Below are 12833 nucleotides of genomic sequence, written 5' to 3' on the forward strand. Positions count from 1 at the left end.
TATCTTTAAGTCTATTGATGTGGTGAATAACATTTATTGATTTCCGTATATTGAACCAGCCTTGCAACCCAGGGATGAATCCTACTTGATCATGATGCACAATTTTTTTGATATGTTTTTGAATCCGATTCGCCAGAATTTTATTGAGGATTTTTGCATCTAGGTTCATTAGAGATATTGGTCTGTAGTTTTCTTTCTTTGAAGTGTCTTTGTCTGGTTTAGGAATCAGGGTGATGTTGGCCTCGTAAAATGAATTTGGAACTTCTCCCTCTTTTTCTATTTCCTGAAATAGCTTGAAAAGTATTGGTATTAGTTCCTCTTTAAAGGTTTTGTAAAACTCTGCTGTATACCCATCCGGTCCTGGGCTTTTCTTAGTTGGTATTTTTTTGATGGTTTCTTCTATTTCCTCTATTGTTATTGGTCTGTTTAGGTTGTCTATATCTTCCTGACTCAATCTGGGCAGATCATATGACTTAAGAAATTTATCGATGCCTTCACTATCTTCTATTTTATTGGAGTATAAGGATTCAAAATAATTTCTGATTATCTTCTGTATTTCTGAAGTGTCTGTTGTGATGTTGCCTTTTTCTTCCCTTATGCTAGTAATTTGAGTTCTCTCTCTTCTTCTCTTTGTTAGCATGGCTAAGGGTCTGTCGATTTTATTTATTTTTTCAAAGAACCAACTTTTAGTTTTGTCAATTTTTTCAATTGTTTCTTTTGTTTCGATTTCATTAATTTCAGCTCTGATTTTAATTATTTCTTGCCTTCTACTTCTTTTGCTGTTATTTTGCTCTTCTTTTTCTAGGATTTTGAGATGAAGTATGAGATCATTTATTTGTTGGTTTTTTCTTTTTTTAAGGAATGAACTCCAAGCAATGAATTTTCCTCTTAGAACTGCTTTCAATGTGTCCCATAGATTCCGATATGTTGTGTCTGTGTTTTCATTTATCTCTAAGAATTTTTTAATTTCCTCCTTGATGTCTTCTATAACCCAATGATCATTCAGTAACCTATTGTTCATTCTCCAAGTGATGCATGATTTTTCCTTCCTTCTTTTATCATTCATTTTCAGTTTCATTCCATTATGATCAGATAAGATGCATGGTATTATCTCTACTCCTTTATATTGTCTAAGAGTTGTCCTGTGACATAATGTATGATCTATTTTTGAGAAGGATCCATGTGCTGATGAGAAAAAAAGTGTAACTGCTTGATGTTGGGTGGTATATTCTATATATGTCAATTAAGTCTAGGTTATTAATTGTGTTATTGAGTTCTATAGTTTCCTTATTCAATTTTTGTTTGGAAGATCTGTCCAGTGGTGAGAGAGGTGTGTTGAAGTCTCCCATGATTATTGTATGGTGGTCTATTAGACTCTTGAACTTGAGAAGAGTTTGCTTGATGAACATAGCTGCACCATTGTTTGGGGCATATATATTTATGATTGTTATGTCTTGTTGGTGTATGGTTCCCTTGAGCAGTATGTAGTTCCCTCTTTATCCCTTTTGATTAATTTGGCTTGAAATCTATTTTATTTGATATGAGTATGGACACTCCTGCTTATTTCCGAAGTCCATATGAGTGATATGATTTTTCCCAACCTTTCACCTTCAGTCTATGTATACCTTTTCCTATCAAATGCATCTCCTGTAGGCAGCATATTGTTGGGTCTTGTTTTGTGATCCATTCTACTAGCCTGTGTCTCTTAATTGGTGAGTTTAAGCCTTTAACATTTAGGGTTATTATTGAGATATGGTTTGTTCTTCCAGCCATATTTGTTTATTTATGTTACTAAACATTGTTTGTTTTCCTCTTTGATTATTTTCCCCCCTTTACTGTCCTACCTCCCACTGTTGGTTTTCATTGTTGTTTTCCATTTCCTCTTCCTGAAATGTTTTGCAAAGGATGTTTTGATGAGATGGTTTTCTAGCTGCAAATTCTTTTAACTTTTGTTTATCGTGGAAGGTTTTAAATTCATCTTCCATCCTGAAGCTTAATTTCGCTGGATACACGATTCTTGGTTGGAACCCATTTTCTTTCAGAGTTTGAAATATGTTATTCCAGGATCTTCTAGCTTTCAGAGTCTGTTTTGCAAGATCAGCTGTTATCCTGATTGGTTTACCGCTAAATGTAATCTGCTTCCTTTCTCTTGTAGCTTTTAAAATTCTCTCCTTATTCTGTATGCTGGGCATCTTCATTATAATGTGTCTAGGTGTGGATCTCTTATGATTTTGCACATTCGGCGTCCTGTAGGCTTCTAGGATTTGGGATTCTGTCTCATTCTTCAAGTCTGGGAAGTTTTCTCGTATTATTTCATTGAATAGATTGCTCATTCCTTTGGTTTGGACCTCTATACCTTCCTGTATCCCAATGACTCTTAAGTTTGGTCTCTTTATGTTGTCCCATATTTCTTGAATGTTCTGCTCATGGTTCCTTAACAGTCTTGCTGGGCTGTCTATGTTCTTTTCAAGTTGAAATACTTTGTCTTCATTGTCTGATGTTCTATCTTCTAAGTGTTCTACTCTGCTGGTAGTATTCTCAATTGAGTTTTTAAGTTGGTTTATTGCTTCCTGCATTTCTAGGATTTCTGTTTGTTTGTTTTTTATTACCTGTATCTCCCTGTATAGTTGATCTTTTGCTTCTTGGATTTGTTTATGTAATTCATTGTCGAAGTGATCTTTCATTGACTGATTTTGCTGTCTAATGTCTTCCTTGAGACTCCAGATCATCTGAAGCGTGTATATCCTGAATTCTTTATCTGACATTCCATCTGCTGCAGCTATTACCTCTTCTAAAGTTGAGTTGACCTTCATTGCTTGTCGTCCTTTCTTTCCTTGTCGTTTCATATTGCTCGCGTTTCTTTCTGCTGGGTGAAACTGTTGTATTTTTGAAATTTTCCCCCTATATATTTATATTACTCTTGTATAGTTGAAAAGTCTCCCTTGCAGGGCGGGTAGCGGCTGTGCTCCTCCTCCAGTTGGTGTGACGTGTCTACCACACCCGCGGACCCCTGCGGCTGTTCTGCCGGTCGGTCGCAGGTCTGCCTACCTTGCAGGCACGGGCGGCGGCTATGCTCTGCCCTTACACCAATTGGGGTGATGTGTCTACCACGCCGGCGGGTCGCTGGGCCTGTTCCGGGCGCAGGAGGCGGCTCTGCTCTGCCCCTACTCCAATTGGTGTGACGTGTCTACCACTCTGGCAGGTCGCTGGGCCTGTTCCAGGCGTGGGTAGCGGCTCTGCTCTACACCTACTCCAATTGGTGTGACGTAACTACCACGCTGGCAGGCCACTGGGCCTGTTCAGGGTGTGGGCAGCGGCTTTGCTCTGCCCCTACTCCAATTGGGGTGATGTGACTACCACACCAGCGGGCCTCTGGGCCTGTCCCGCGCCCGGGCGGCGGCTCTCCTCTGCCCCTCCTCCAATTGGTGTGACGTGTATACCACGCCTGCAGACCGCTGGGCCTGTTGTACCGGTCGGTCGCAGGTCTGCCTACCTTGCGGGCGCGGGTGGTGGCTCTGCTCTGCCCCTTCTCCATTTGGGGTGACGTGACTACCACTCCCGCGGGTCGTTAGGTCTGTTCCGGATGCGGGCGGCGGCTCTGCTCTGCCCCTACTCCAATTGGTGTGACGTGTCTACCACGCTGGCAGGCTGCTGGGCCTGTCCCGCTGGTCGGTCGCAGGTCTGCCTACCTTGCGGGCTCAGGCGGCAGCTCTGCTCGGCCCCTACTGTAGTTGGGGTGAAGTGATACCACGCTGGCGGGTCGCTAGGCCTGTTCCGGGCACGGGTGGCGGCCCTGCTCTGCCCCTACTCCAATTGGTGTGACGTGTCTACCACGCCAGCAGGCCGCTGGGCCTGTCCTGCTGGTCGGTCGCAGGTCTGCCTACCTTGCGGGCGCGGGTGGTGGCTCTGCTCTGCCCCTTCTCCAATTGGGGTGACGTGACTACCACTCCCGCGGGTCGTTGGGTCTGTTCCGGATGCGGGCGGCGGCTCTGCTCTGCCCCTACTCCAATTGGTGTGACGTGTCTACCACACTGGCAGGCTGCTGGGCCTGTCCCGCTGGTCGGTCGCAGGTCTGCCTACCTTGCGGGCTCAGGCGGCAGCTCTGCTCGGCCCCTACTGTAGTTGGGGTGAAGTGATACCACGCCGGCGGGTCGCTAGGCCTGTTCCGGGCGCGGGTGGCGGCCCTGCTCTGCCCCTACTCCAATTGGTGTGACGTGTCTACCACGCCAGCAGGCCGCTGGGCCTGTCCTGCTGGTCGGTCGCAGGTCTGCCTACCTTGCGGGCGCGGGTGGTGGCTCTGCTCTGCCCCTTCTCCAATTGGGGTGACGTGACTACCACTCCCGCGGGTCGTTGGGTCTGTTCCGGATGCAGGCGGCGGCTCTGCTCTGCCCCTACTCCAATTGGTGTGACGTGTCTACCACGCTGGCAGGCTGCTGGGCCTGTCCCGCTGGTCGGTCGCAGGTCTGCCTACCTTGCGGGCTCAGGCGGCAGCTCTGCTCAGCCCCTACTGTAGTTGGGGTGAAGTGATACCACGCCGGCGGGTCGCTAGGCCTGTTCCGGGCGCGGGTGGCGGCCCTGCTCTGCCCCTACTCCAATTGGTGTGACGTGTCTACCACGCCAGCAGGCCGCTGGGCCTGTCCTGCTGGTCGGTCGCAGGTCTGCCTACCTTGCGGGCGCGGGTGGTGGCTCTGCTCTGCCCCTTCTCCAATTGGGGTGACGTGACTACCACTCCCGCGGGTCGTTGGGTCTGTTCCGGATGCGGGCGGCGGCTCTGCTCTGCCCCTACTCCAATTGGTGTGACGTGTCTACCACACTGGCAGGCTGCTGGGCCTGTCCCGCTGGTCGGTTGCAGGTCTGCCTACCTTGCGGGCTCAGGCGGCAGCTCTGCTCGGCCCCTACTGTAGTTGGGGTGAAGTGATACCACGCCGGCGGGTCGCTAGGCCTGTTCCGGGCGCGGGTGGCGGCCCTGCTCTGCCCCTACTCCAATTGGTGTGACGTGTCTACCACGCCAGCAGGCCGCTGGGCCTGTCCTGCTGGTCGGTCGCAGGTCTGCCTACCTTGCGGGCTCGGGCGGCAGCTCTGCTCGGCCCCCACTGCAGTTGGGGTGAAGCGATACCACGCCCGCGGGTCACTAGGCCCACTCTGGGCACGGGCGGCAGCCCTGCTCTGCCCCTACTCCCATTGGTGTGACGTGTCTACCACGCTGGCAGGCCGCTGGGCCCGTTGGTGTGACGTGTCTACCACGCCGATCAGCCAGTGGTCTGCCTACCTTGCGGGCTCGGGCGGCAGCTCTGCTCAGCCCCCACCGCAGTTGGGGTGAAGTGATACCACGCGGGCGGGTCGCTGGGGCTCTTCCGGACGCGGGCTGCAGCTCTGCTCTGCCCCTCTGGCCCCCACAGCACTCAGCAGGATCCGGACCGAGAAGTAGTCTCCGCCAGTTCCTCAGCCCTGGGTCAGAGCAGCTCTGGGAGCTAGAACCCGGCCGCTCTGGGCTCTGTGCATGCTCTTATAGGAGCAGGCTCCAAGAAGGAGCCTCCGCGGGCTCCTTAGCCCTGGGCCAGAGCAGTTCCGGGAGCCAGAATTCGGCCGCCCCGGGCTCCGTGTATGTTCTGATAGGAGCAGGCCCCAAGAAGCAGTTTCCGCGGGTTCTTTAGCACTGCGCCTGAGTAATTTGTCTGCGAGACAAAGGCGAATGGCAGCCTGAAATTACCTGTTCTATGGTTGAATGAGTGGCGATCAGTCGAAAACAGGGATGATGACGTCAACTCTCCAAGATGGTGGCCGCTGGCTTCCTCTGTGGTCTGACCAGTGGAGAACCGAACTGGACCGCTTCCTTCCCCCATCTCAAACCCAGAATTCAGCACTATGTACCATGATTGCACAGCAGGCAGGAGCCCACAGAATCCGCAATGCTGTATCTTTGTGTTGCTATCTCTTGCTTCCCAGCGGGTGCCACAGATTCTAGCCACAGGGCGATTTGCTGAATAAGCGGCGTGACCCTCCGTGCGGACAAATCGCTAGTGTTTGAGCCCCTGTAGCTGATCCTCGTGCGATGAAAATCCTTCCACTAGGTTTTGGAGCACCCCAGTTTTGCTAGAAATTCCTAACAAGATAGTTTTTAGCTGTTCTAACTCATCATTCTTCCGAACAGTGACGCGGTACACGGGAGTGATGCACTCCCTTCGCCGCCATCTTCCCCCTCCATAAATAATCCTAACTTGTAAATTTAATGACAATCTTTTTCCATCAAAAGGAGAAAGGAACTGAAGAACATGAGGGAATAATTTTAGTTAAATTTCAGTCATGACATAGTTTTTGTATTGCATATATATTAAAAAGTAAACATATTATTTTACTTTATACCATGATCTGGCTTTATCTTTCTTTATGATATACCATGATCTGGCTCAAGAACTTTGTTTCCCAAACCACTAATGAGTAGTAATTTTTAATTGTTTCATAAGTTAATAGTAATTTAAAATAATTTAATTAATATGATATTTTTAATATCCAAGAAGTATTATATATTTCATCTTAGGTTATTATAGCTTTTATTATATTTGTGACAAAATATCTCAAACTTTAAGTTACTGAGTTAAAATGGATAAGACAGCTATATTTTTTCTGACATTTTTAATAAGTATACTGAATATTCCCTGTGATTTATGAGTTCAGAATTCATATCACTCATATGTTAATTGCTTTGAGCTCAGTACAAAATAGGATGACACAAATAAATATCCATTAATGGAAAGGACTTTGAAGACATGGATATGGACTTGGAATCATTCAGATTGCAAGTTTGTCACACATTAACGGATAATAATATTTCATGAGGTTCATTGAGACAAAGAGGATGGTGCATATAAATTGCACAACACAGTGCATAGATGCACTCCATAAATTTTAACTATTTTATTAAAATCTAAACTAGATGACATTTATTTATTTTTATTCCTGCTTCTCCAGGGAAATATCAAGCAGTTTAAAAGCAGACAAAGCACTCTGCTGTCACTGAACTTCCATTGTAAAAGAGATGGATTGATTCCATTTTTATTAAAAAATCATCTTATAGTACAAGAGTTTTAATATTTCTTGTTTACCATCAAATATATATCAACAAAAAAGAACCAAGTATTGTTCACCAAGTTGTTATCATACAAATAACACATCTCCAGATAACAGTAATTAATGAACTTGTATTCTGTTTGGTAGTTACATTTTGTTCTAAAGACCAGTATCTTGAAAGTAAAAGGTAATTTAGGTGATACACAAAATGCTGCCATTAAATATTTAGTTTTTTGTAATAATTATTATATAATGTTAAATGACTTGACTGAATATGACTTATGGATTGGTGAAGGGGATTGAAAGTTTTAAATCCTTTAAAAGAAAAGCAATTAATTTTAGTTACAAATTATATTTTTTTAATTTGAAAGTTACATTTTTTTTACTTCCTACTGATTTAAATGATGCTTTTTCTGTAGTCAACATGAACAGAAGGCTTACTTTAAGCACTGTCTGAGAATGAGAAATCTCTAAACTGTCCAGAATTTAGGCTTGCTGAAGTATCCCTGCCTTTTCAATTGGTTGTAAGTCCTGACTAATGGGTGGACCCAAAAGCCAATAATCTCAGTTCAGTGCCTACTTTTCTCTTCCTTCAGTGGTGATGCTTACCATGTTTCAAACTTAGCAAAGGTCATGTTAAATAAAATTTGAAACCCTCTGTGGTTAACATGAATTAGAGTGATCTGTTGAACAAATACTTAATATTTTATTGTTTGTTAATTGCAAAATAAGTTATGTACTTTTACATAAAAATAGATTTGTTTTCCTTCATGTCCTATGAATATTTTTCACACATTAACATATTTCTAAAAATTTCTTTATAATTAGTGCATTTCACCATACTCTGAAGTTATAGTTATATGTCACTTAACAACAAGATACAGTTTGAGAAATCAATCATTAGGTCATTGCATTCCTATGTTAACCTCATGGCATGTAGTCAAATGAAACCATATGGCATAGGTGAGTCACTTGATGTGGCCTCTTATTGCTATCAAGATGTGGTGAATATATGGGTGAGACATCCGCCAGCATGGTGCAGCATACTGTTTTAAAGTAATTTTTTTATATATAGAAGGATTACACTCTAAAATAATGATAAAAGTATGATATAGCAAATACATAAGCCAGTAATATAATTAATCATTATTATCTCAAATTATGTACTGCATGTAATTAAATGTACAACACCTTTATACAACTGTAAGCATTGTGTTCTTATTTGATGTTACCACAAATATGTGAGTAATGAATTGCACTAGGACCTTAAGACGGCTATGACATCCTTAGGTGAGATTGTTTCTACTCCATTATAATCTTTATGGGTCCTCCATTGAGTAAGTGGTCCATTATTAAACAAAATGTTATGGGGCTCATGACTGTGTTTGAATTATCATTTGTTAACATCTTGTCATTGTCCTAAGTCAATGGATTTTTAAGTTGTAATTTCACTTTTATTCTCTAAGCTCCAATTTGTTGGGGCATTTATAAACTAATTTGTTATTTTTAAAAAGGACTCAGTTAAGATTATTATGTATGATTATAACTAGCATTTTTTTCATATGGTAAATTTGGTTTTCATTTATACCATTTTTCCACATAAAATGTTAGAAAGTTATATAAATGTTTATTATTTGTAATTAGAAACCATTGTCTCAAGAATATTTCTAGTAGTATATTGCTATGTACATAGTCAGAGCTTTTCATTATTTTTTTAAATAAAGTATTCCCTTTCACTGTTTGATTTAGGGACCACAAGGAAAACCAGGTCTAGCCGGACTTCCTGGTGCTGACGGGCCACCTGTAAGTATTATTTACCTGGTCATTACATTTTCTGTATATTATCTTCAAAAGTAGATTTTACATGTGTTTCAGAAATGATTATATGTAGTCCATAATAAAAGTAAATTGAGCTAGAAATTAAACATTGATCTTTTCAAAACACCATTTTATCATGTCACTTCTGAATTGCAAAATCTTTAATGAGCTCACAGTGGCCTCTAGATAAACTCATATTGGCGCTGTAGACCAGAACCTTCCAGAATCACCAACTTTTCTACTTCCTTATGAAGCATTAGCTCCAGAAAGGTAGATCCACTCACGTTTTTCCTTGACATTCTGTAAATTTTCTGTGACTGTTCCTTTCCTTGTGCTCACTTCTTTTTCTGCAAAGCACTTACTCATCCACACTTTCTTTTTAACTTTTGTCCAAAAATTAACATGAAGCTCTAAAACATTTCATAATTTTCCTCAGATAATATACTCAGACCTTTGGGATTTATTCCTTCTCTGGAAATATATCAATATTTATTATTTCTCCAAACATAGTAATAAATAATGTAAACATGCAATATCTACCTTGTTACTTTAAAAATGTATTATTTATGAATTTCTTACTCTACAGGCTACTTACTGTGATTTGTAAATGTCAGGATATATGATTTTGTCTTGCTTCTACTTCTCATTAAGTATGATTGTCATGTAGCTGTAGATTTTTAATTACTGAATCTGAATAACTTGATTATTAATAGTGTTAATGTTCATTATTTTGCTCTATTTTCAGATTTTCTATTTACATGCTTTTCTTTGCTTATGAATATGTACATACCATCATTTGATTGATATGCAAAATATAAGGCAGGTTAAAATATCTGTAAGGCTCTAATTAAGATTGGTTTTAAATTGTTAATGAGCAATATATTGTTATACATGCTTTTTCAAATCTTTCTTAAAAGCATTCCATATTTCATGAAATACATATAATCTAATGTTTCTTTCTAAATGCTACCACTTCCTATGTTATTTAAAAATACAAATACTGGCACAAAAAAGCTCAACGTTTTCTAAAAAATAGAATATCAACTCAATAGTTGAACAAAAAGGAGTAATTTCATAGTATTATCAACTATTGCTAATATTGTACCTTGCTGGTATGTATCTTTTCTATATATAGGGTCACCCTGGAAAAGAAGGCCAGTCTGGAGAAAAAGGTGCTTTGGTAGGTTATTAAGTATTCGTTTAAGTGTCCTATCAACTTATGTTCAAGAAAAAAAGAAATACCTTGATTTGTTCAACTCTATAGTATATATATTTTTTTCTGAGCTCACAAAGGGACAGGAGAATATTAGAAACTATCAAAAGTATTTAATCTCTTTCTATGAATATACTTTTAATTTCTGAACACGATTTCCTAACATTTTAATATAAATCAAATCTCTATAATTATTTTTGATGTAATAAACAGGCATGGCTTGGATGGATAACTTTTAATTTTTTTATGTTTATAAAATGGACTGTATTATTTCTTTTTAAAAATATATTTCCATAATCAGGAATAGATACATGTTTGCATATATAGTATGAATGCAATAAATTATCATACTAATAATTAAATTGAACAAAAATTACTGAATACTATTAAACTGCATATGTAACTCCAATTTTATATTTATTTCTGGTAACTTTTAACCAAGAGGATATTAAATTTTAAGTGTAATGATTATCAAAATATCTAAATGAAAGCTTTTTCAATAAGCTAAGTAAGTGTGCTTAGTACTGTTCAGATTATAGCAGCAGGGATAGGATCATTTTTCTTTAGAGTTGTTAGTTTTGAATTATTGTTAAAATGGCATTAAAATTTCAGCATTACTGCAAAATGGCAAATTACAGATTATATATTGTTTCCTTTACAACTAGACAAGCAAAGCCAACTAAGGGAAATACATGCATAATTTTGATCACATTCTTCATCATGGGAATGTTATAATTTTATACAAAATGTTATTAGAAATGATTGATTTTGTTGGTAAATTTATAATTGTCTACAGTAGACAATGAGCACAATGAACTTTTTCAGGTTTAAAAAGTTTTTATTATCTAATTCTTTACATTATTTTGTGTAAATATGTTGGACAATTCTGGTATTAGTCTGTTTTGTGTTGCTGTAGGAAATACTTGAGGATGGGTAAAATATTAAAACAATATATATATATATTATTTAGCTCACAGTTTGAGGGATCAAGATCCATTGATCCCATAAATTTGGTCTCTGGTGAGGGCCTCTTGGCTGCTTCCTAACAAAATAGATGACATCATGGTGATACTGCTTATGAGATGGAGAAATCAAATGTTGATAAATAAAGTAAGAGAGATTCAAGGTCCAGGCTTTCTATTTTATAGCCACTTGCTCTCACAGAAACCAGCAGAGTCTGTGAGAATTACATCAGTTTTTCCAATAGCAGAACTACATTAATAACTCCCAAGAAACTAACCACCTCTCACTAGATTCTTCTTCTTAAAGGTTCTGCTCCTCTCAACATTACCACTCAGAAAACCAAATTTCTAGCACATGAACCTTTGGGTAAAACTCAAACCTTATCCAAATCATAGGAGGTATATGATTTTTAGCATGAATATGCAATATAGTGAGTTTAAGTGGGTGGTGCTAATCCCATGGCTTGTTTTACACATTTAACTCTAGAAAAAAAAATGATAACCTATCCAAGAAATCTTTACCAAATATCAATAGTAGAAGAATACCATATTTTTGTAGGTTATTTGGTAAAATTATAGTATGTGAATTTGCATAGCATTGTCAAAGTATCATTTAAATTGGAATGAATCTTTTTTTAGGGTCCCCCTGGTCCGCAAGGTCCTATTGGCTACCCTGGTCCCCGAGGAGTAAAGGTAAATGTTAAGTTGGTTTCACATTATTTTTTTACAATGTAGAATATGTTATTAATTTAATATTTCTGATTTATTCTGTAGGGAGCAGATGGTGTCAGAGGTCTCAAGGGATCTAAAGGTGAAAAGGTAAAATTTAATTGTAGGTGATTTTAATTTTTGTGTATATAGTATATAAAACTTATGTTTCTTCAACATGTGTTTCAAATATACTGAGCAATTATTTACATATTAGACAATGTGAGCCTAATTTTGCATACCATATCCTGGACTCTTAAACAAAACCAATCAAAACAAAACTTGCAGCCTAAGGAGAGGGTCCTATATCCCTTTTATTCTTACATGTATTTAACTTTGTAAATCAGAGTTTGCTACAGGGTTTGGGCAATATCCAGTTGTATGCATGACAGTTGCTTATTACTTTTTATTCTACTAATAATCCCCAAATTTATAAACTAAAATGTATTATAAAACAACTGGGAGAAGGGGAGGCTTCCCATGTGATGCCTCTACACACAAAGAAAAGTGTTAGCAAGGGGTAAATTAAATTAAAACCAGAGAGAGGTAGATGAGAGGATGTATGTTAGACTGTATGTGAATATGGCATCTCTAATATGGCATATAGACCAGTTGGTTTTGGCTAAGGAACATGAAATTCAGATTTATTTTTCAAGTAAATGTTTGGGAATGTAGAGTCCCAAGTCAAAGATTATTTTGAAATGTAAAGGAAATGGCATTAATTAGAATCAATATTGTATTAATTCTTACTACTAAATTACATAAAAAATTGAAAACAACATGGAGTCTTGCAGTATAATATCTTAATATAACATTTAATACTGATTCCAAGGACAATCATTTATTTTTAAAGTCAAAATACTATGAAAAGACCCATAGGTAGCAGCAGGAGCAACAAGGAGAGATCTATTTCTCATACACATTAAAATCCATTTTTTTCTAGAAAAAACAAACTACTGAGATGTAATAAAGGGTCCCACTACATTGTCAGTTTTGTTCTATGACAAATGTGCAGTTTGAATGAGCTCTATGACTTGGGTGGTGATGCCAGGTCATCCTGGTCA

The 12833-nt window shown here is 39.6% G+C and overlaps 1 protein-coding gene across 4 annotated transcripts in view; it reads left to right on the plus strand.

The window, feature by feature from the left end:
• COL11A1 (collagen type XI alpha 1 chain) overlaps positions 1-12833 on the plus strand; it is a 220433-nt gene that overhangs the window by 105103 nt on the left and 102497 nt on the right. For all 4 annotated transcript variants that reach the window (XM_081306562.1, XM_081306561.1, XM_081306564.1 and 1 more), the window contains 4 exons: positions 8818-8871; positions 10022-10066; positions 11701-11754; positions 11836-11880. In XM_081306562.1, the coding sequence (XP_081162688.1) occupies positions 8818-8871; positions 10022-10066; positions 11701-11754; positions 11836-11880 (198 nt within the window). The remainder of the gene's footprint in view (positions 1-8817; positions 8872-10021; positions 10067-11700; positions 11755-11835; positions 11881-12833) is intronic.

Source organism: Spermophilus citellus (genome assembly GCF_964194105.1).
Source record: "Spermophilus citellus genome assembly, chromosome: 9".
NCBI classification, from domain to species: domain Eukaryota; kingdom Metazoa; phylum Chordata; class Mammalia; order Rodentia; family Sciuridae; genus Spermophilus; species Spermophilus citellus.